The following is a 25,909-nucleotide window of genomic DNA, read 5'->3' as shown; positions in this document are numbered from 1 at the left end:
GTACATGTCCACAAGTCCTGAAGGTAAAATGACAGGTGTATAAGATAATTAAAAAGGCATGTAGGATACTTTCCTTTACTAGTTAAGGCATGCATATAGGTGTAGATGGTTATATTTCAATTGTATACAATGCTAACTAGACCACAACTGGGGTAGAGTTCTGATCACCACATTACAGGAAGAGAGGATATAGATGACATTTCAGAGAATGCTAACAGGGTCTGGAGAATTTTTGCTAAAAGAAGGAATGGGCCAGGTTGGAGCTGTTTTCTTTAGGACACAGAAAACTGACCCAGGATTTAATTGAGATGTATAAAATTATTGGTAGGTGGAGTGAATGGGAGGATCATAGTTCCTTTAGCAGAGGGGATTGGTGACAAGGATCATAAATTTAAATTAATTGCTAGAAGGTTGAGAGGAGAGTTAAGAATATTTTCATTCATTCAGCAGTGGGGGTCTGGAACTCACCGGTTGAATCGGTGGCAGAGTCAGATAATATCATTATATTTGAAAAGAACATGCATATACATTTGAAGGACTGCAATGTACAAGGGAGATTGAGCTGGAGAGTGGAATGAGGCTAATGGATATCCTTCCAACCAGTACAGCCACCTTGGATGAAATGGCCTCCCCTTGAGCTATAAATTTCTGTAGAACACAACCCCTACAGTGCAGAAAGAGACCATTTCACTGTTTGAGTCTGCACCAGCGCCCCCAGACTCAGGTCCCTACCCTATCTCCTAACACAGCATTTCCCATTGACTAATCCACCTAAGTTGTGTGTCTCTAGTCACTATGCACAATTTAACAGATCCACCTAATTTACAATTCTTTGGACTGTGGGAGGAAACCGAAGCACCCGGCGGAATCTCATGCAGACGTGGGGAGAATGTGAAAACTCCGCACAGTCACCCGAGAGTAGAATCAAAGCTGGGTCCCTGGCGTTGTGAGGCAGCAGTGCTAACCACTGAGCCACCCTGTCGCGAGGTCGATATGAAACCCATCAAATTGTTAAAAGAGAAAGCAAAGAACGTTGCTGACAATTGTGGGAATAGGATCAAAATTGATATTCAAAATAGGAGACATTTGCATCCTAATTGTGGGAGTACTTGCATGCTACAGATAGCAGCTGCTCATTGAAAGGACAGTTACCCTGTTCTTGATGAACCAAGATGGACAATAAATGCTGACAACATCCATGTTGCAAGAATGTAGAACAAAAATTATAATTGTTGTGGCAGGAAATTCCACCTGCAGAAGAACATGCCATATTTCCTTTCTCACTTTTACCCTCTCTGAAAGGGAAATATGCTGCCTGTAACTTAATTTCCTAAAACCAGATCTCCTCCTCAATATTATTATGTAATAATACATATTATAGTACATATTGTAGATTGTACACCTCTCAAAGCTATGAAGCAGTAGCAGTGTCCTCTTTCTTTGATCCCTGTTGGCTCAGATGCCGCTATGCTACTTTTACTTAGTATATTCCTTCCTCTGTAGAACTAGGAGGCATAGTCTAAAAATGAGGGCCGACCATTCAGGAGAAATATTAGGAAGCACTTTGTTATTAATTTTAAATCTGAGATAGATACATTGTGGTTAAGCAATGGTATTAAGGAATATGGGCCAGAGGCTGGAATATGGAATTAGGTTACAGATCCGCCATGATGTTGAAACAGGCTCAAGGGGCTGAATGGCCTACTCTTGTTCCTTTATATTTATCTTTCATGGCAGGTTACTGTGCTTGCCATCAGAAGGGTGTACTCATCAGGGCGGATTGACTTTCTTTGGGAGTACTTATCCTTAAACAAATCACCCCGACCTTGTCCAACTAATTTAATGTTGTTTCCAGCATCCAGCAGCCTCTAGAACACTTGGCTCAGGAATGGTATGAAGGTATTCGGTATCAGAAGGAGTGCATGGGAGCTAAAGAAGGGACAAACAAATAAATTGGAAACAAAAAGTCAGAATATATTTTGCTGAAGGATGTAGAGGACAGCTGAATTGTAGAACATTGGAACAACAAATTTATTTCCTAAGTCAAAGGCACTGAATACCAAGAGTATCTTAAGATACAAAGACTTAATTCAAACTTAGAGGGCCATGAACCGAAAGTTACTGCCCCGGGACACTCAATGATACAGCTTCCATGAGTGAGATTTGGCATTCTGATTAAAGTACCCCCTCCATATCTTTTTCAGAAAACTCTGCAAGGATTTCATCTTCACCCTCTGCTGCCAAGCGTAAGGTGTGACATTTTGATTTTAGTATATCCTAATGAGTTGAGGGAACTCCCAGTGTATTGCATGTTCTGGTAGGTTGAGGTGCTGTTTATATTTACAGCTGATCTTGTATGCCTCAAATTGGCAGTGTATGTAGTTTTTAGTGACTGACTTGGAATCTTTGTTGCTTTAACAGACTACAGAGATTGGAGAGAATGATAATTGTTTTATTTCCATCCAAGCATTAAGTCAAATAATAAAACGCACATCTATTTGTCTATATCCACTGGCTAAATAGTCACCAGTGGCAAATTACTGCTTCACATTGAACATTTACAACAAGTTCTTGCATGTTGTTATGGTTGAATGTATTTTCTTCTTTGCTATGCTAATCAGATGTAGAGGCAAAACAGCATTGTCCTCTTTCTGCGAGTAGTGAAAGACTATGGGACAGATCTTTTTCATGCTTATAAGTCAAGAAAGCTCCTTAATTATTGTATTATTGTACAATTCTTTGCTTAGTAAAGAGGTATCTGTAGGCTTTCTGAGGATTGAAAAGTGGAAAGCGTAACCCTTAGGCCATTAACCAATAATCCAAAGCAGCTTTATAGAGCAGGCTCAAAAAAAAAGTTTCCTTTTATGCACACACGTTCCCTCCCACCCAACCACATCCTCACTCGCTCCACCACATCCTCCCCCACTCATTGCCAATCAGTCTCATAAAAGAGGATGATGTTGTTTGAAGTGGAACTTTGCATCCAGGGTCGATACAGGGCCCAGCCTGTCATGTTAAACGGCGTGTGATGAATGAGAACCTCATTGGCTCTACTTCAAAGACCCATTTTGATCCTTTCTTAGATTTATACACTTGGGCATCACAGAACACATTTTATAGTTCGAGGTAGAAATTCAAATCTAATCCAAATGTGTTTCTAGACTATTTATCTATGTTGCAGATAGTAGCAGGCTCACATTTTAAATATGCTTTCTGAGGTAAATTCCAGGGGCATTGGAACATGTGGCTTTTTAGGTAGTGGCTGCTTTGTGCCACAGTTCCTGTTACCACCTTTACATGATCCCTGTTGATACTTTGAAAAAAACAAAAATCATGTGATCTCACATCTGATGATATCAATTGACTCAACATACAATTCTTTCATGGAAACATCATTCCAGATTTCTGCTCCTGCTTAGGTGAAAAGGCACTGTCTGATTTCACTCCTAATGCTTTAACTCTAATTTTAAGGTTATGCCATTTCGAGCTGGTTCCCCCCACCCAAGGAAATAGTTTCTCTGTATCATGTCCAACAAATCTTTCAATTTCATTTTGCTCAATTGAATCATCTAACTGAATCTTCTAAACTCAAGGAATTCAAATTTATGAAAGCCAGTCTTGTAATTTTAATCTTTAAGAGTCAATAAAATACGGGATGGGAAAAACACAGTGGGTCAAGCAGCATCAGAGGAGCAGGAGATTCACTGTTTCAGGAAGGACCCTTCATCAGGACTCAATCTTTAAGTCAAGGTATCATTCTGCTGAATAACTTTTAGGCCATTGGACCAATCCTGAAATTTGTATACAATACTCCAATTTGTATACTTTCACCCAAGAAGTGTACAAACTTCCACTTCACATGCCTATCCTCACTTGTTTCAATTCCTATCATATAAATTGCACTTGCATTTCTAGTTAGGTATTGTATAGTTGCTCTAACATCTCACCTGGACAATTAAACTCTTTCTGTATTGCTCTGAATCTCTTGTCCAGAAATTATTCTAATTCGTCTGTCTTGAACTTGAAGTACATGACCTTATATTGACGTAGTTTTGTTCACTAACCAAGTCTGTCTATGTTCTTTTCTATCTTGCTGTTCCTGACACACAGTGTACTATGTTCTTAACTCCACATCATCAGAAAACTTAGAGATTCTGTTCTCTGTTATTTCATCAAAGCCTTTTTTGATATATAGTGAAAAAGCTAAAGTCCTAGTATAGGTTCTCAGGGTGTACTAATCGTTACAGTTCAGCAATCTGAGAACATTCCCTTTACCTCTATTCTGTATGTCTCCAGCAGTCAAACCAGTTACTAATAAGTTGGAACAGCTAGGTTTGAGATGTAAGATGTCTATGTTATGATCAAGCAAAATGCAAGTTGATTTACTGAGTGCTCAGTTATAGTCGCTGTAGACAAGATACTTAAGATTAACTAGGACTTGGTGCTCCTAGAGCTGACAAATAAGCATCCACAGCACCCTATAAACCTGTGTCATTACAATTAATTCATCTCCTCCATTCTATGTATCCCTCCTAAATTCCATTTTTACATTCTTACTCTCATCTTTACATTCTTACAGTAAAAATACCTCATGTTGAGTTCAGCATGTGCACAACAGAATAAGAAAAATAATGGATTTGACCAGAATCGTACTGTACCTTCCATTCTTTCAGTCTCCCTTGTTCCTTTCCCATCTCATTTCGTACATAGGATATATGAGAAAGAGAAGCACTGCCTGTCTCCCACCCCCAGATCTTTTTCCTATCCCTTTCTTAATGCACGCCTTTTCTTTCCCTTTTGTGTATCACTTTCTCTTTCAGTCACATTCTTCTCCTTATATAGCACTCTGCCCCTTCTCTGTCTGGTTCTAATACTGACATGCTCTTCCACTACTTTGCCTATTATCTGCCATTTCCCATGCCTGAAAATTCACATTTGTATCCTTTGTAACAGACCCAGGTATGACATGAATAAACTCAGTGATGGAATACATTGGGAACCATAGCTGTTTTCTCCTTCCAAGAGTGTTCCTCTCAGTACTTGCCATGTGTCATCTCAAACAATGTAACCAAAAATGTTATTTTCAAAAATAAATGTAATTTGCATTTGATTGAATAAATGATTGTTTGAAGGAATTATATCAGAAAGCACACAGCAGCACCAAGTATATTAATCATTGCAATTCATTCTTGTTCATTAAGCATCCTCTGCAAACGGTAGGAGGAAAATCTGGTTTGATTGGTTCAGAAGTAATCAGATGCAAGATGTGCACATGAAAGTGTACATGACAGTACATAAAATCTCAACTGTCCCCACATAATATCAAAACCTAGAAACGGTAACGCAACACCATCCCTAGTTTTAGCCAAGCTAAAGTTTCATTTTTAAACAACTACACAAGGTCTAATGTACAGAGAATTATGGCAGTTAAAATAGATTTCTGTGATTGTGGCTGTCAAAGGATTCCACCCTGAATGGCAACGGAACAACTTCCCACTCCAGAAATTTGAGTCCCAATACTAGAGCATCTAAAATCTATACCTTTTTTTAATAGCATTAGTTAGAAAAATATTAAATTCTATTGGGTCAGTAGGTCACCCATTCAAACCTACAACTGTTTGTTTTCACAATGTACACATTTTAGCATAATGTAGGCTGTCGCAGAAGCACTATAATTGACATTCATGTCCAAGTTGCGGTTTCCACCACAGATTCCTAGTATTACCTTTCAAAGCTTACAAAATTACTTTTTCAATCAGATTGTTTGAATGTTCTGTCATGCTTCCAGGAATTGAACCTGGATTTTCTGGCCCAGAGCTATGGACCTTGCTGCTACACCACAAGACTCTAATCTTTCACAGCTTACATATGAGTAACCGCTGCTCCAGCCAGGTAGAAGAGAGCAGCTTGTGCTTTTCCACCATACTTCAGCAAGGAGTCTCAAGAAACCGGAAGTAGACCAGCGAGATTACAAGAATTGCTCACTACGCCACAACTGATCTGCTGAAGACTGGGGGAAACAGCTTCAAAATTTTCAAAAACAAATCAGATAAATACCAGAATGGAAAATTTGGTGTGCTATGTGGAAAGAGCAGGACCATTAGAATCATTTGAAAACTCTTTCATGGGATGGATTGCGCCTAAATTGGAAGAGGACTAATATACTGGCAGGGAAATTTGTTAGGAGAAAGTGAGGACTGCAGATGCTGGAGAGCTGAAAAATGTGTTCCTGGAAAAGCACAGCAGGTCAGGCAGCAGCCAAGGAGCAGGAGAATTGACGTTTCGAGCATAAGCCCTTCTTCAGGAAGGGAAATTTGCTAGAACTGCTTGGGAGGATTTAAACTAGTAAAGTGGGGGGTGGGACCCAGGGAGATGGTGAGGAAAGAGATCGATCTGAGACAGGTACAGCTGAGAACAGAAGTGAATCAAACAGTCAGGGCAGGCAGGGACAAGGAAGGACTAAATAAATTAAACTGCATTTATTTCAATGCAGGGGGCCTAACAGGGAAGGCAGATGAACTCAGGGCATGGTTAGGAACATGGGACTGGTATATCATAGCAATTACAGAAGCATGGCTCAGGGATGGGCAGGACTGGCAGCTTAATGTTCCAGGATACAAATTCTACAGGAAAGATAGAAAGGGAGGCAAGAGAGGAGGGGGAGTGGCATTTTTGATAAGGGATAGCATTACAGCTGTGCTGAGGGAGGATATTCCCGGAAATACATCCAGGGAAGTTATTTGGGTGGAACTGAGAAATAAGCAAGGGATGATTACCTTACTGGGATTGTATTATAGAGTCCTCAATAGTCAGAGGGAAATTGAGAAACAAACTTGTAAGGAGATCTCAGCTATCTGTAATAATAGGGTAGTTATGGTAGGGGATTTTAACTTTCCAAACATCGACTGGGACTACCATAGTGTTAAAGGTTTAGATGGAGAGGAATTTTTAAGTGCGTACAAGACAATTTTCTGATTCAGTATGTGGATGTACCTACTAGAGAAGATGCAAAACTTGACCTACTCTTGGGAAATAAGGCAGGGCAGGTGACTGAGGTGTCAGTGGGGGAGCACTTTGGGGCCAGCGACCATAATTCTATTTGTTTTAAAATAGTGATGGAAAAGGATAGACCAGATCTAAACGTTGAAGTGCTAAATTGGAGAAAGGCCAATTTTGACGGTATTAGGCAAGAACTTTCGAAAGCTGATTGGAGATAAAGGGACGGCTGGAAAATGGGAAGCCTTCAGAAATGAGATAAGAATCCAGAGAGAGTATATTCCTGTCACGGTGAAAGGGAAGGCTGGTAGGTTAGGGAATGCTGGATGACTAAAGAAGTTGAGGGTTTGATTAAGAAAAAGAAGGAAGCATATGTCAGGTATGGACAGGATAGATCGAGTGAATCCTTAGAAGAGTATAAAGGAAGTAGGAGTATACTTACGAGGGAAATCAGGAGGTCAAAACGGGGACATGAGATAGCTTTGGAAAATAGAATTAAGGAGAATCCAAAGGGGTTTTACAAATATATTAAGGACAAAAGGGTAACTAGGGAGAGAATAGGGCCCCTCAAAGATCTGCAAGGTGGCCTTTGTGTGGAGCCACAGAAAATGGGGGAGGTACTAAATGAATATTTTGCATCAGTATTGACTGTGAAAAAGGATATGGAAGATATAGACTGTAGGGAAATAGATGGTGACATCTTGCAAAATGTCCAGATTACAGGGGAGGAGGTGCTGGATGTCTTGAAACAGTTAAAGGTGGATAGGTCCCAAGGACCTTATCAGGTGTAACTGAGAACTCTGTGGGAAGCTAGAGAAGTGATTGCTGGGCCTCTTGCTGAGATATTTGCATCATCGATAGTCACAGGTAAGGTGCCGGAAGACTGGAGGTTGGCAAACGTGGTGCCACTGTTTAAGAAGGGCGGTAAAGACAAGCCAGGGAATTATAGACCGGTGAGCCTGACCTCGGTGGTGGGCAAGTTGTTGGAGGGAATCCTGAGGGATAGGATGTACATGTATTTGGAAAGGCAAGGACGGATTTGGGATAGTCAACATGGTTTTGTGCATGGGAAATCATGTCTCACAAACTTGATTGAGTTTTTTGAAGAAGTAACAAAGATTGATGAGGGCAGAACAGTAGATGTGATTTATATGGACTTCAGTAAGGCGTTCGACAAGGTTCCCCATGGAGACTGATTAGCAAGGTTAGATCACATGGAATACAGGGAGAAGTAGCCATTTGGATACAGAACTGGCTCAAAGGTGGTGGTGGAGGGTTGTTTTTCAGACTGGAGGCTTGTGACCAGTGGAGTGCCATAAGGATCGGTTCTGGGCCCTCTACTTTTTGTCATTTACATAAATGATTTGGATGCGAGCATAAGAGGAACAGTTAGTAAGTTTGCAGATGATACCAAAATTGGAGGTGTAGTGGACAGCGAAGAGGGTTATTTCAGATTACAACAGGATCTTGACCAGATGGGCCAATGGGCTGAGAAGTGGCAGATGGAGTTTAATTCAGATAAATGTGAGCTGCTGCATTTTGGGAAAGCAAATCTGAGCAGGACTTATACACTTAATGGTAAGGTCCCAGGGAGTGTTGCTGAACAAAGAGACTTTGGAGTGCAGGTTCATAGCTTCTTGAAAGTGGAGTTGCAGGTAGATAGGATAGTGAAGAAGGTGTTTGGTATGCTTTCCTTTATTGGTCAGAGTATTGAGTACAGGAGTTGGGAAGTATGTTGCGGCTGTGCAGGACATTGGCTAGGCCACTGTTGGAATACTGCGTGCAATTCTGGTCTCCTTCCTATCGGAAAGATGTTGTGAAACTTGAAAGGGTTCAGAAAAGATTTACAAGCATGTTGCCAGGGTTGGAGGATTTGAGCTATAGGGAGAGGCTGAACAGGCTGGGGCTGTTTTCCCTGGAGCGTCGGAGGCTGAGGGGTGACCTTATAGAGGTTTACAAAATCATGAGGGGCATGGATAGGATAAATAGACAAAGTCTTTTCCCTGTGGTCAGGGAGTCCAGAACTTAGAGGGCATAGGTTTAGGGTGAGAGGGGAAAGATATAAAAGAGAACTAAGGGGCAACGTTTTCACGCAGAGGGTGGTATGTGTATGGAATGAGCTGCCAGAGGATATGGTGGAGGCTGGTACAATTGCAACATTTAAGAGGCATTTGGATGGGTATATGAATAGGAAGGGTTTGGAGGGATATGGGCCGGTTGCTGGCAGGTGGGACTAGATTGGGTTGGGGTATCTGGTTGGCATGGACTGATTGAACTGAAGGGTCTGTTTCCATGCTGTACATCTCTATGACTCTAAATGACGTTGTTCTTTGTAGTATTATTTTTGATTCGATAACATTTATGGGAAAAACTATCAAGGGCGAGAAACAAAAATAGTGAATCTGTCGTACAACTGTCTAGTTGTATAATGATGTCTCCCAAAAGAGCTGGAAACACATTATGTAAACAGCTATAAAATGCCTTTAAAACACTCCTCAATGACATGACAGCAGTTTGTCCAATTTATATTCCTGAACTATTAAATGGTAGGTTTTTTACCTTGCTTGGCTGGATATGGATTTTTCTCCATAGCTTCTTGTTCTCTTCCAATTGCAGTAAAGTCTGAACTGCCAATCTCTGAGACTTCTTGAACCTGTTTTGAAGATTTTATGTTCTGGATTTGCCTTCACAGCTGCAATTGAAGATGACCAGGTTCGTTATCGCTACGTCAAAAAGAAGGGATATGTCCGACTCCACACAAACAAGGGGGATCTGAACCTGGAGCTGCACTGTGAGATGGTTTGTACAAATATTAACTAACTGGGGTGGGTGTTGAGTTAAGGTAGATTTAGCATCTTGTATATTTTTAAATCTTTTGATGCAATATGAAAGTTTAATGATTATTTTCAATAAGACTTCAGGCTTAAAAAGCAAAAGTTTCGTCTTGTACGTGCTCTATTTGCCAGATGCCCCTTTCATCCCTACTTCTTGAAAGTTATTTGCAGTATCATTTAGTAAAATGAACAAAAGCATACAAACCTTAAGTATTGCTACATCAACTTTAATGAATTATTTATTCAAGGCAAATGAAATGAATTATCTAAAAATCACAGTGGTTACAAAATAAATTGTCTTTTTCAAGTGGATGCTTCAGACTCTGTATTGATATTGATGATCACCCTAAAGTCCAGTAAATAAATGAGAATGTTCAACTTTATAAAATCACTCACTCATCACAGCATTCCATTGCATGGCACAAATGAAGGAATGAACGAACAGGGCGTTTATCATTCCTACTGTGATGATGTCCTGCAAAACACAAATGATCCACACGATAGTCGTGAATGAAAATTTTCTGGTTGTGACTGTGGTGCATTATACTAGGTAACGCTTCTTGGCATATTCACAGTCTTTGATGCAGTCGACTATACCATCCTCTAATGCTTCTTCTCTGTAATTCATTTGAAAAGTCACACAATGGCTTTGATCCAGTCAGAACAATAGTTCTGTCAAATACAAACCATAGAAATACTTCCAATGCTTCTCTTTTCACCCTTCCTTCCAAGGCTCCAACTCTGTATTTCCCCCATCCTGCACAACCTGCCTTACCTGTTTCTCATGGTCCAACAACTGCACAGGCCTAGTTGACCCCATAGAACTGATTTCCTATCACAACTTCTTTTTTTCTGCCATTCATATGCAAGACTTTTTGCACTATCCACCACTTTATTTAACCTGGCCCACACTATGTTCTTTTCACTATGGGCATCCAATCCCTCTATACCTCTGCTCCACCAGTTAGATGGCCTGTAGGCGCTCTCCTTTTATCTGGAATATAGGCCCAACCATTCCATACCCCTCTTCCCCCGCAGCATCCTGTCTGAACTCATTCTCACACTGAGCAACTTCTCCTTTCTCTCCACTCACTGTTTTCCGAAGAATGGGATTGCTTTGAGAACTGAGTAGGTCCTAGCTTTATCTACTTTCTCATGCGATATGTGGTACATGTTTTATTTGAGTTCAACTCAAGGCCGTTCCCTTACCTTTATTCTTAACAATTAGATTGGTGCATTTCCGGCAGTCACCCTGAACTGAAATTTTAATCAACTTGTGATCCCATTTCCTCCTTCCTTCACAAAGTTTACCTCACACTCTTTCTTTCTTGACTTCTCTGTCCTCAGTTCAGTATTGCAGTGGAAACTCACATGGGTCTGAGCTGTGTCTACTATATTGTGGGAAATGTGGGAAAAGTTCCAGTCATATTTAGGCTTTCTTGCTTGCCTATTTTTCCATTATGTTTATGTCTTTGTATAGGTGCTATTTCCTGCTTTCATTCTAAATTGGACTTTAACATCAAATTTGTTTCCACCTTTTAACCTTCTCCTGTCTTCACCAAAGGTCCTTCACTGACTCGTCCCTTCCTTGAATTATGTGTCTTTATTTCTGATGCTATCGATTAATATTCACTATAAGCTCCACTGACTCTCACACCTACCTTGATGATATTTCTTCCACATCACTTCCTGTAAGCAATCTATTGGAGTCCCCAGTTTCTCAATTTCCATTGCATCTTAACTAATGATGCCACCATTGCTTACAACGTATCTTCACCCTTTTCCTTTCCCTCGCATTAACATGGTAGGGTTTAACTTGTTTTCCATATTAACAACCTCCATATTTAGCAAGTCACGGTTTGTATCATATGAACATACAAGCCCATGAATTAGATGGAGAAGTAGGCCATTTGACCTCTCCAGCCTGCTGCCCCATTTGATACTGAGATTTTCAACTAAAAGGCAGTCTGTCTCTATCCTTAAAAGTATTCAATGATCCTGCTTCCACTGCTCTTTAGAAAAGAGAATTCCACATACTAAGGCAGCATCGTTCAAACCCACAGCTGTTTCCATTTAGAAGGACGCGAGCAACAGTTACATGGGAACACCACTACCTGCAATGTTCCCCTCCAAACCACTTGGCATCCTGACTTGAAATAGATCAGCATTCCTTCATTATCGCTGGGTCACAATCCTGGAATTCCCTCCCTGAGGACATTGGGAGTCAACCTAAAGCAGCACATGGACTGTAGAAGTTCAATAAGGCAGCTCGAGGGCAACTAAGGACAGGCAATAAATACTGGCCCAGTCAGCTACACCAAAGTCCATGAGTGAATAAAAAAAATCAGGGCCTTCCGAGAGTGGAAAAAGCCTCACTTCCGTCTTGAATTCAAGGCTCCTTATTTTCAAATTGTGCCCCTTCCAATCTCTCTTACAGGGTTCTTGCAGTCAGCCATTCTGTCAACTATTCTGAAGGTATTGTATGTTTCAATAGATTAGCACTCATTCTTTGGAATTCCAACTAATACAAGCCTTTTTTTTCCCATTAGATCACCCTTTCATTCCAGGAATTGGTTCAAGATTGTTATTAAAGCAATTACATCCCCACTTAAATAAAGAGACTAGAGCTGTACACAGTGAAACAGATGTGCTCTTACAAATGCCTTCTGTAACTACTAAGACTTTCTTAACTTTTTCCTTCTGTCCTCCTCCCTCTCACTTCATCCACTCTCCTGACCCCACCTCCTGTTGAATATTTATTATCCCTTTTGATCTTCTGCTCTCTGATGCTAAATGTTCTGTACTTAGCAAAGGTCTTAGTTTTATGCCTTGTGCCTCCACTTCAATGAAGTTTGGGCACGACATGATGTTGAACTCTTGTTCTGTCACCTTCAACACTGTGCCCATTTCTTTGGACAAGAGTCATAGAGTTGTACAGCACGGAAACAGACCTTTCGGTCCAACTCGTCCATGCCGACCAGATATCCTAACCTAATCTCGTTCCATTTGCCAGCACTTGGTCCATATCCCTGTAACTCCTTCGTATTCATATACCCATTCAGATGCCTTTTAAATGCTGTAATTGTACCAACCTCCACCACTACCTCTGGCAGCTCATTCTATACACGCACCGCCCTCTGTGTGATAAAGTTGCCCTTAGGTCCCTTTTATAATATTCCCCTCACCCTAAACCCTCCACTTCTGGACTCCCACACCCCAGGGAAAAAATCTTGTCTATTTATCCTATCCATGCCCCTCATGATTTTATAAACCTCAATAAGGTCACCCCTCAGCCTTCCATGCTCCAGGAAAACAGCCCCAGCCTATTTAGTCCCTCACTATAACTGAAATCCTCCAACCCTGGCAAAATCCTTGTAAGTCTTTTCTGAACCTTTTCAGGTTTCACGACATACTTCCGATAGGAAGGAGCCCAGAATTGCACATAATACAGCTGACCTGTCCTGTACAGCTACAACATGATCTCCCAACTCCGATACACAATGCTGTGGCCAATAAAGGAAAGCATACCAAACACTGCAACTTTACTTTCAAGAATCTCTGCCCATCCCTTTACCCATCTCCAACACTCTCCCTCCACCAAGGTACCTCTATCTCGCCTTTCACCTACTCTGGACCTGTTTATTGAAAAATGTCAATGTGACAATGGTAGCCTCACCATCACCGCCACTTGCCCAATTGAACCTATTTCCCTCTGAGCTGACTGCACTTCAAATACAACTCTGACTTTGTAATCGAGCTTGCCGACAAGGATGGTCCTATTGTGTCTGTTGAGGAGGCTGAGTGCCAGCTCTTGGAAACTTCCTCTTATCCCTTTGACTATGATGCCACCATTGAACACCAGACTATTGTATCCACATCATTTATTTGGCTTCTCTCTCCACAGGCATTGTCTGACTTGCTAAGTATTTCCAGCATTTTTGTTTCTATTTTTATTTCAGTAGAAGTGTTTTTCATGTTCAGTTACTTATCAAGGAAATAGATCAAAATCTCCTGAAGGGGATTGACAGTGACTTAAGCATTTATATTTGCCTTTACAACTGTAGTATGTTCAAAAATGTGTTATGCCCACTGGAGTGCATTAAATTGAAGTTACTGTTATAATGGCCCAGATTTCATGATCGGTGCGAATGAGCTGCACTTTCAAATGCCCCAAGCAGTTTCAGTTTGCTTTTGTATTCGTGGAATCATGTGGAAGTAGGCCATTTGGCCCATCGAGTCCACATCAACCCTATATGGGAAAGGGAATCTGGAGAACCTGTATAAACATGGCATGCTTCTCTGTGCAGAGGAACCTCAATTCTCTGAAGGACATGGATGGGGAGTATTTCGTTTGGTTAATTGAATGCCGAATAACACAGTTTAGCCAAGCATTGGGACCTTGTGATCTTGCCAGATAATCCAAAATACAGGTAATCGAATGCCACATAATTGAGTTTCCTCTGTATTTCCTTGCCAATCAGCTCAAAGACTCCTCATTGAGGCACAGAGTGAGAATTAAAATACTTAATTCAATGGCAAATTATGCACAGAGAAAAAGATATGAGTGCAAGATGAGACAAAATGTTTAAGAATGTAAAAGTTTCAGTTTTCTCAATGTCCAACAATAATTAATATCTCAAGAAATGAGTTAATTAAGATATATCAAACCATTAGCAATTCAGCTGTGCTGGAATGGATGAATCTTAACCATTTCCTCAAATAATGGCACAGACTGGATATAATTGTTGGATGTTGTTATCTGATGTCACCTTCAATAATGGTTGTACTGTCAGTATTTCCATTACTTTCACCATGAATTCCAAGTTGTTGCAGGCATATGGAACGAGATTAGGTTAGGATATCTGGCAAATGTGTATGCATCGATGTTGCACAAACAATGTGGTAAATATCTGGACAGTTTATGTTTTGGTGATATTGGTTGAAAGGTAAATGTTTGCTAAGGAAGAATTCCCTTTCTCATCTTGGAGAAATGCCTTTTTTTAAACAGCCAAGTGAGATGGGAGAAAGGATTTTATTTGAAGGGTAGTACTGACTGGATATTTTGCCTGATTTTGGGGGCTCCTAAGTCTCAAACACAGAGTTTGAACTAACAACTTTTTGATTCAACAGCACTGTATTGCTCCTTGGCTGATGGCATCCATATCAGGATTCTAACTTGGGGTTTTCCTTTGTTTTGTCACACCACAGTGTGCATTTATACTCGTGGGACAATTGGGCAAGGATAGAAATTAATACTAATTGCTGACTGTTTTCTTGAAAAATTTGCAATGTTTCCATGCCCCTATGACTATTTCAGTCCATTGATTCCTGAGCCGCTCAAACCAGGCTACTGGCATTGAGGAAACATCATCGGAGAGGTTTGCACAAGGGACACATTTAATTAACAAGGGAAGCATATGTGCTTAAATTTGTGTTCCTAGCTTTTGTGGTAGCTTTGTACAAAATGCTAAAAATCACAACACCAAGTTATAGTCCAACAGGTTTATTTGAAAGTACAGGCTTTCAGTGCGTTGCTCCTTCGCCATGTAGCTAGTGGGGCAGGATCATAGGACACAGAATTTGTAGTAAAAGGTCAAAGTGTCACACAACTGATGGGATGTATTGAACAAACCTATATTGCTGTTAAGTCTTTAATCACCTAGAAAGTGTGCTTTTATTAGTGCTATTTACAGCATTAACCACCAGGCGGTGCACAATGCTAGTGAAAGAAAACTGTGTTAGGACAATAATGATCAGGTATCTGCTTACCCAGAAAAGGCAGCACACACCTGACCAAAATGAGTTTCATGTTACTGATCCCTTGGGGAGTGTATTTCAGAACTTTAATATATGTACTGGGACTGCAGCACCCTGAACCCACATCTAAAGAAAATTAAAATCCACCCTGTTCCGTAAGTCTCAGAATTTCTTGGGTAGAGTCTAGAGAAAAGTGCAGATGCTGGCATCCAACCACCACCACCTTCCCCCTCCCCCCCAAAAAAAGTCTGCAGCTCCCCTTACACCCACCCCCAGCCCCGAAGAAGGGTTACATCCAAAATGTTGAATTCTCCAGCTCTTGATGCTGCCTGACTTGCTGTGTTCTTACAGCCTCCTGTTTGTCAACTCTGAATTTCTTGGGAGCATCTGTAGCCTAATGATTTAGTTTAAATAGTGAGCATTTATTTGCAGTTGCGATGCAACTTCCACTTGATGAAAAGTGGGAAGTTTCCACATCTATAGTGGTATTAAAATTGCTGGAGAAACTATACTGCCACAACCAGATAATGGAGTGACCTTAGTAGCACATGATCTGAGTTGATAGATGTGAGAGTCCCACCATTTAGCAAGAGGAAAGTACATAGGAAAGGTAATGAGGGGAACAACTTTAATTTGCTTTTCATCTGGTTATTTCTGACTTTTTTTTTGTGTTTGCTGTTAGTTTCCCCATTATATTCGCTGAGCAACCTTATTTTGAAGACAGCGGTGAATATACTCATCCTTGACTGTTTAAATGGAATTATCAAGTTGTGATACTAACCTTTCTTCCCTTCAGTATGGTCTTAATCAGTAGATGGATTAATGCAGCCTGTTTTGAATTATTTTTAACAATGAGCTATAGTGGCCTCTGCCAATTCCGCCTGTGCTGTGTATTTGTGTGGAGGCTGTGGTGGGGCAAGTGTGGGGCATTTTTTTTATTATCCATTTATGGGATGTGGATGTTGCCGACTGGCCAATATTTATTGCCCTTCCCTAGTTGTCCTTGAGAAGATGTTGGTGAGCTGCCTTCTTGAACCACTGTAGTCCACCTGCTGTGGGTTGACTCACAATGCCCTTTGGGGAGGGAATTCCAGGATTTTGACCCAGTGACAGTGAAGTACCAATGATGTATTTCCAGGTCAGGCTGCTGAGTGTCTTGGATGGGAACTTGAAGGTGGTGGTGGTCTTCTACCCTTGTCCTTATGGATGGAAGTGATCATGGGTTTGGAAGGCCCTGTCTAAAGATCGTTGGTGAATTTTTGCAGTGCATCTCGTAGGTGGTACACACTGCTACTACTGAGTATCGGTGATGGAGGGAGTGGATGTTTGTGGATGTTGTGTCAATCAAGTGGGCTGCTTTGTTCTGGATGGTGCCAAGCTCTTGAGTGTTATTGGGGCTGCACTCCTCATCCAGACAAGTGCGAACTATTCCATCACATTCCTGACTTGTGCACTGTCAATAGTGGACAAACTTTGGGGAGTTACTCACTGCAGAATTCCCAGCCTTGGACCTGCTCTTATAGCCATTGTATTTATGTGGTGAGCCCAGTTGGGTTCCTGATCAATGGTAACACCCAAGATGTTGATAGCTGGGTATTCAGTGAAAGTAACACCATTGAATGTCAAGGGGCAGTGGTCAGATTGTTGGCCATAGCCACATTTGTGTGGTGTAAATGTTACTTGCTAATTTTCAGTCTAAACCTAGATATTGTTCAGATCTTGTTCCATTTGAACTTGGATTTTTTCAGTCTGTGAGGAGTTGCGAGTGGTGCTGAACATTACACAATCGTCAGCAAACATGCACACCTCTGACATTATGATGGAGGGAAGATCATTGATGAAACAGCTGAAGCTGGCTGGGCCTAGGACACTACCTTGAGGAACTCCTCCAGAAAATTTCTGCAGAGATGTCCTGGAGCTGAGATGTCTGATCCCCAACAACCATACCATATTCCTATGTGCCGAGAAAGTTTGCCCCCTGAAACCTATTCATTCCAGTTTTGCTGGAGCTCCTTAATGTCACACCCGATTGAATGCAGCCATGATATCAGGGCTGTCACACTCTCACCTCACCTCCAGAATTCAGCTCTTTTTTCCGGGTTTGAACCAAGGCTGTAATGAGATTAGAGTTGAGGAAACTGATGTTTCGGGCATAAGCCCTTCATCAATTCTCCTGCTCCTCGGATGTTGCCTGACCTGCTGTGCTTTTCGAGCACCACACTTTTAACTCTGATCTCCAGCATGTGCAGTCCTCACTTTCTCCCTGTAATGAGATTATGTGCAATTATCTTCAATTCCTCGTTAGTAATTAGCCTTTCCTGAACATTCACTTGAACAGCTCACTACTATATTCATGAATATTGAATGTAATCTGACAACTTTCTTTCCTTAATGAACCTTGCTGCTTTTAGTTTGTAAAGACTAGATTTGTCAGCATTGCAGTCGGCCTGGAAAAGCTGCTGTCTTTGTTGTTCTATAATGTTTTTGTCATCTGAGTGTTGCACCAAGCTTTGTGTTTTTACGCTAATGTTGTGTAATATTTCAGTCAACCTTCGGGCCAACAGCAGTTTGGTTATGGGAGCTTTCAGTTCCCTTGAGTGTGATAGAACTGTACTAGGTAAAAACAATGACTGCAGATGCTGGAAACCGGATTCTGGATTAGAGTGGTGCTGGAAAAGCACAGCAGTTCAGGCAGCTTCTGAGGAGCAGGAAAATCGACGTTTCGGGCAAAAGCCCTTCATCAGCTACCTACTTCCAGTGTTTAAAAAAAATAGGAAAGTTATCTATCCCTGTCAATCCTAAAAGCTAGCAGAAACATGTAGCTAACCCACATGCATTATTTATGTTCTTGTTCTAGAATAATTTCTGCACATTTTATAAAAGTAACCCCCAGTGATAGAGGACTAAGTAACTGGGTTCATCACTTTCCTTAATCTGTTCATGGGAAATAAGATAATTCAGTCAAAACATAAGCATAGTGTAAGACAGTGTGCAATTCTCCTTCTCCTTTGATGCTGCCTGACCTGCTGCGCTTTTCCAGCAACACATTTTTAAGCTCTGATCCCCAGCATCTGCAGTCCTCACTTTCTCCCTGCAATATTTTACGACCAATCTGTGAACCATTTTGCCTTGTCTCACTGAACAAAATAATTGACTGTTCACACTGATTTAGTGTTTTTCATTTTCCTGAAAAGTAGAGGCCTAAACTACTAAGTTTTTCCATTTAACAGGAATTTTTGTTTTGGTAAAATGCCAACTCCAAACATTTTCTCTGCATTACATCAGCTATGAATGAATGGCCTACATCAGTTGTTCAGAGAAACGGAATATCAAAATATTTTTGAGGAATGCCTGGCAAACTAAAAGTGTTCTTGAAATGAGACGAGAATATCTTTGAAAGAAATTTGAAGACTTTTCTGTGTACGTTAAAAAATAAAATCAATGGGCACCTGAAATTGGCTTCTGTATATATCTTCCTACACAGACTGAAGATATCTGCATAATGAACTGAGGACTACAACAGTTCTACCAGTAGATCAGCACATGAATTAGGTGCACGTTAGACATCAGGTACTAGATTTGAAATGCATAAAACCTTCCAAAATAACTCAGCATTTCTTACTCAGTAATCTCAATTCCTTTAATCCTTATTCCTAACTATAGGAATGGGAGAAGGCCAATCAGCTCTTTCAGCCCTTTCCACCATTCAATGCAATCATGCCTGATCTGTGCATCAGTCTAGTTTCCTGCCTTTGATCCAAATCCCTAAGTAAACAGTAACCTATTGATCTTAATCTTGAACATTTCAATTGACCCAGCATCAGTAGGTTTTCAGGCAGACTTCCACTCTCTTTTGTGTGAAGTGTTTATTAATTATTGCCCAAGAGAGATGCAAATTGGCATGGGAGCTAACAGAACACAAGAATTAACCCATGGCTAATATGCTGCTTTGGGAAAGAGTGGTCCTTTTCATGGACACACAACAATTCTGGGATAGAAAGAAGCTGTACTGATGGGATGGGCTTGACCTAAGCCAGAATAGGACCTATATTCTGCAAGAAGGAATAAATATGGTAGTGACAAAGGCTTTAACCGAGTCAGAGTGGAGGAAGGATCTACAAGAAATGTAAGCAGCCTGAAGGTAAGCAAAACAGAACAAGCAAATAAAAAAAAAGAGTAAGGGTGGACATTGGCAAAGGAATAAATTGAATTATAGACCAGAGTCCAAAAAGATGGTTAAACATGAAGTGACTATCTACATCAGTGGACCTGAGATGGAGATGGTTGAGAGTGTCATGTTCTCGGGAGTGATGATCACCAACAATCCTTCCTGGACTGCCCATGTTGATGCGTTGGTCAAGAAAGCACAACAATGCCTCTTCTTCCTCAGGAGGCAATGGAAATTCAGCCTGTCTGTAAAGACTCTAATCAATTTTTAGAGGTGCACCATAGAAAGCATTCTATCTGAATGCATCATAACTTGGTATAGCAACTGCTCTGCCCAGGACCGTAAGAAACTACAGAGAGTCGTGAACACAGCCCAGTCCATCAGGCAAACCAATCTTTGGGGTCCATCTACACCTCTTGCTGCCTTGGAAAGGAGCCAATATCATCAAAGACCCCTCCCAGCCCAGTTATAGTCTCTTCCAACCTCTTCTGTTGGGCAGAAGACTGAAAAACTCAAACACACAGAGATTCAAGAACAGCTTCTTCCTCTCTGTTTTTAGACTTCTGAATGGACCACTCAGATATCAAATTAACGTTGATTTTGCTCCTTGTGCACCTTCTCTGCAGCCATAACATTGTATTCCCAGCTCTGTTCTGTTACCCTAATGCACTTGGTATGGTATAATCTGCCAGTACTGCATGCAAAACAAAACTTTTTACTTTACCTAGGTATTTGTGACATTAATAAATCAAGTCAAAAATAAAAGACAGGGCATCCTTTTAAAACAAAATAAATTTCTTCTTATTTATTCTTCTAATATAGCATTTGCTGTCTGCCCATAATTGCTCTTGAGGTGATGGGAGGCTTATGAACTTCTTCTTAAGAAAGAGTTGCTTTCTTGAATTACAGAAGCCCATGAGGTGTAGGTGCATCCACAGTGCTAAACTGGCAGTAATATTGCCAAATAATGGTGCAGAGAAACAACGGGGCTACATTTAAAACTGTATTGAAAAGAGTGCAGAAAATAAAATTCCACTGAAAGGAAAGAACAAACTAAATTCATGCATGATCAGGATTCCAGGGACAATAAATCTCACCCTCTAGTCAAAGGCCATCACCTCTCTTGCTCAACAGCCTTATCAGTGAGGCAGTGACTGAAGTGGGAAGAACATCACTGGAAGCTTACTGTCACAAAGCCACCCAACATGGGTAAGTGATGGCAGGAGGGGGTCAGCAACAAAGGCAGAAAGTGACTCTCAGCACAGCTACCTCTACCCAATGGAAGGTTCCTTAATCAGGAATGGGTTGCCCTGGACAACTTAAGCAACCTGCACAGGTTTGTTTGGCCCGCCCTATGTGACATTAATTGCGTACTTAAGGGTCTCAATTGGCAACAAATGGAAAGGCCCATCAGTGGAATCTAGTCAGGGTGACTATAGGATTGAGATGGTCATACATGAGTAAAAGTACTTCCCTCCCTTCAAATTCAGTAAAGAGAAGGAATGAAATGCTGCCTACACTATCTTCAAATATGAGATTTTGTAATGGGAACTGGGACATGTCTGAACCAAGCCTGCTTTCTTGTGGGATATGTGAAACATTCTTTGTTCCAGTCCCCACTGTGCAATACAGAGCCCTTAATTATGTTCATGCTGTTTAATGCATTTTTGCTCCCACCACTTAGCTTTTGCCACAGGACCATGATAGAGATCCCCTTGAGCACTGTTTCTGCCCTACAGTCTCTATATTCAGTAGACCATTGCTGATAATCCAGCAGGCAGTTACCATGAAACAGCCCTTCTTTACCCCTCACCTGTCAGCATTTTGAAGAGATGTTTTCTTGGTCCACTTCCACTTGCTCCTGCATCTTCTGTGCCATCTTGCAGGAGATGCACCACCTGCCCTCACCCAAGCTTCTCCTCATCAAAGCCTCAACTACTTGAGGTTAAACAATGGTAGGTATGCACCACTAATCTTTCAATTTAGTACACTGTATTCACTGTCATTCTGATGTGCCCTGTACATTGGGGAAACCAAATGCAGCATGGATGAGCATTTTCTGAAATCTCCATGCCCAGTCACTTGTCATTATAATTCTCCACCTAATGTCCACCCCGACTTTTCGATCTTTAGCCTCATGCAATCTACTAATGAAAGTAAGTCATTGCCATCCAAAAGCTCTGCAGCTCCTCTTTCAACTGAGTACTTTACAGCCTTCTGGATTCGATTTATATTGAACAATTTGAGATTGTAGGCTCTGTTCTTTTTTTCTACTGGTTTTAATTATCACTTATTTCCTTTGCTTTTCAGGAGCCTGCTATTCACACCTTCTTTAGAAACATGTTCACTCCCTTAAGGCTTGGAACTTGAAAACGTTACTCATTTAATCTATTTGGCCTTCCACCCTATCACAGATGTTCCCTTTTGTTCTTTTTCCTATCCTCCTCCCTTTCACTTGCCTGTTATGTTTATTGCTTCACCCAATTTTAATGAAATGCCATAGGGTTGAAATGTTAGATCTGGTTCTGTCCCTGTGGATGCTACCAAACTGCAATATATCCATCATTTTTTGTTTTATAACTTATGCACAATTTTTTTGCTGGCACAATCTCAGTGCAATACTGAGGGAGAGCTATACTGGGAAGTGCTGTGTTTTGGACAGAATATCTGTTACATCCGCTTGAGAAGAAAACATAGATTCCATGGAGCTAGTTAAAGACTAGCCAGTGTCCTGGCCAGGACTTACCCTTTAAAACGCACCTTTAAATGTAATATGTGGTCATTTATTTTCATGCCACTTATTGAACCTGGCTGATGGATATTAACACTCACTTTCAGTGCAGTGATCTTATGGAAGCAGAAAGCTGTTAAATGGTCTGTATCTGCCAGACTCCACCCCCCCCCCCCCCCAATCCCCCTGCCATACCAATCAGCGAATGCTGCGAATACCAGGGTGAAGACAGAGGTAGTATTGAAATTGGAGATACTACAAAATTGAATAAGAGTAAGTGCATGAAATGCCAGAAGTAGTAAAAGTGGAAACACAATCTACTTCATTATGCACCTTTGATTATGTGAAGATTGAAAGGACAGAAATTGCTGAGACACTGAGCACCATTTTCTAACCTGCCTTAGATGTACAATTTGTTCTCCAGGTTGGACAGTTAGAGTCATAGAGGTATACAGCATGGAAACAGACCTGTCAGTCCAACTCGTCCATGCCAACCAGATATCCTAAAGAAATCTACTCCCATTTGCCAGCATTTGGCCCATATCCCTCTAAACCCTTCCTATTCATATATCCACCCAGATGCCTTTTAAATGTTGAAATTGTACCAGCCTCCACCATTTCCTCTGGTAGCTCATTCCATATATGCACCACCCTCTGTGTGAATTGCCCATTCGGTCCCTTTTAAATCTTTCGGACTCCCCGACCCAGGAAAAAGACCTAGTCAGTCCACCCTATCCTTGCCCCTCATGATTTTATAAACCTCTACAACATCACCCTTCAGCCTCGAATGCCACAGTCTATTTAGCCTCTTGCTATAGCTCAAACACGCCAATCCTTGTAAATTTATTTTCTGAACCCTTTAATGTTTCACAACATCCTTCCTATGGCAGGGAGACCAGAATTGGACTCAGTATTCCAATAGTGCCCTAACCAATGTCCTGTACAGTTGCAACATGACCTCCCAACTTGTACAACCAATAAAGGCAAGCATGCAAAATGCCTTTGACACACTACCCTGTCTACCTAGGACTCCATTTTCAAGGAAGTATGAACCTGTGCTCCAAGGTCCCTTTGTTCAGCAATACTCCCGAGGACCTTACCACTCAGTATTTAAGTCCTGCCTTGATTTGCCTTTCCAAATTGAAGCACCTCCCATTTATCTAAATTAATCTCCATTTGCCACTCCTCAGCTCATTGGCCAATCTGATCAAGATCCCGTTGTACTCTGAGGTAACCTTCTTTGCTGTCTGTTACACCTCTAATTTTGGTGTCATCTGCAAACTTAGTAACCATCCTCAAAAGAAGAAAGAGGGACATGTCCACTGTTGCTAAACTACCTTGTGTGATTGGAGAGACTTCAATGGAATTAATTGGTACCTTGAAAACCATGGGTGATAAATGAAAACCAGCAGACTTATTGAAGGCAAACAGTGCTTAACTAACTTGATTGAGTTCCTGGGTGAAGTGAGATAGAGAGTAAATGGTGAGGTGCAGAAAAGGAATTGCATAAGTAAATCCATTGCTAACTTTCAAGATACTAATCAAGTATTTTGCATCAGTGTTAACTGTGGAGAAGGACATCGAAGATATAGATTATGGAGAAATAGTTGGTGACATAGAGGAGGAGATGCTAGCTGTCTTGAAACATGTAAAAGTGGACAAATCCCTAGGACCTGATCAGGTGTACCCTAGAACTCTGTGAGATGCTAGGGAAGTGATTGCTGGGCCCCTTGCTTTAGATATTTGTATCATCAGTAGTCATAGGTAAAGTGCTGGAAGACTGGAGGTTGGATAACTTGGTGCCACTATTTAAGAAAGGTCGTAAAGAAAAGCCAGTTAACTATAAACTAGTGAGCCTGATGTCAATAGTGGACAATTTGTTGGAGGGAATCCTGAGAAACAGGATGTACATGTATTTGTAAAGGCAAGGACTGATTAAGGATAGTTAACATGGCTTTGTTTGCGGGAAATCATGTCTCATGAACCTGATTGAGTTTTTGAAGAAGTAACAAAGAGGATTGATGAGGGCAGAGCGGTAGACGTAATCTATATGGACTTCGTTAAAAATCACACAACACCAGGTTATAGTCCAACAGGTTTAATTGGAAGCACACTAGCTTTCGGAGCGACACAACCACCTGAATTGGAAGCTAGTGTGCTTCCAATTAAACCTGTTGGACTATAACCTGGTGTTGTGTGATTTTTTAACTTTGTCCACCCCAGTCCAACACCGGCATCTCCAAATCATAAATATATGGACTTCATTAAGGTGTTTGACAAGGTTCCCCATGGGACACTGGTTAACAAAGTTAGATCTAATGGAATACAGGGAGAACTAGTCATTTGAATACAGAACTGGCTCAAAGGTAGAATTCAGAGAGTGGTGGTGGAGGTTTGCTTTTCAGAGAGTGGTGGTGGAGGCCTGTGACCAGTGGAGTGCCAGAAGGCTCAGTGCTGGGTCCACTACTTTTCATCGTTTATATAAATGATTTGGATAGGATGCTCAGTTGAAAGAGGAGCTGCAGAGTTTTTGGATGGCAATGACTTACTTTCGTTAGAAGACTGCATGAGGCCAAAGATAGATTATTGGATTAGATTACTTACTGTGTGGAAACAGGCCCTTCGGTCCAACAAGTCCACACCGACCCACCGAAGCGCAACCCACCCATACCCACCCACCCCCACATCCACACCTTCACCTAACACTAACGGGCAATTTAACATGGCCAATTCACCTAACCTGTACATTTTTGGACTGTAGGAGGAAACCGGAGCACCCGGAGGAAACCCACGCAGACATGGGGAGAACGTGCAAACTCCACACAGAGTCGCCTGAGGCGGGAATTGAACCCGGGTCTCTGGCGCTGTGAGGCAGCAGTGCTAACCACTGTGCCACCGTGCCGCCCACAAATGTTTAGTATGTTGCAGATGGCACCAAAACTGGAGGAGTAGTGGACAGCGAAGGAGGTTACCTCACAGTACAATGGGATCTTAATCAGATGGGCCAATGGGCTGAGGAGTGGCAGTTGGAGTTTAATTTACATAAATGCGAGGTGCTGCATTTTGGAAAGACAAATCAGAGCAGGACTTATACACTTAATTGTAAGGTCATGGGGGTGTTGCTGAACAAAGAGACCTTGGAGTGCCGGTTCATAGTCTCTTGAAAGTAGAGTCGCAGGTACATATGATAGTCAAGAAGGCATTTTGGTATGCTTTCCTTTATTGGTAGAGCATTGAGTATAGGAGTTTAGAGATCATTTGTGGCTGTACAGGACATTGATTCTGCCACTTTTGGAATATTGCATGCAATTCTGGTCTCCTTCCAATTGGAAGGATGTTATGAAACATGAGAGGGTTCAGAAAAGATTTACAAGGATGTTCCCAGAGTTGGAGGATTTGAGCTATAGGGAGATGCTGAATAGG

General features: G+C 41.3%; 1 protein-coding gene across 1 annotated transcript in view; it reads left to right on the top strand.

Moving 5' to 3' along the window:
• The window catches only part of ppil2 (peptidylprolyl isomerase (cyclophilin)-like 2), a 369,843-nt gene that overhangs the window by 177,516 nt on the left and 166,418 nt on the right, over positions 1–25,909 (top strand). The window contains exon 12 of the mRNA XM_072587119.1: positions 9,689–9,795. Within this exon, the coding sequence (XP_072443220.1) occupies positions 9,689–9,795 (107 nt within the window). The remainder of the gene's footprint in view (positions 1–9,688; positions 9,796–25,909) is intronic.

This window comes from Chiloscyllium punctatum, chromosome 17 (assembly GCF_047496795.1).
Source record: "Chiloscyllium punctatum isolate Juve2018m chromosome 17, sChiPun1.3, whole genome shotgun sequence".
Classification (NCBI taxonomy): Eukaryota; Metazoa; Chordata; class Chondrichthyes; order Orectolobiformes; family Hemiscylliidae; genus Chiloscyllium; species Chiloscyllium punctatum.
This window is presented reverse-complemented; position numbering and strand designations above follow the sequence as displayed.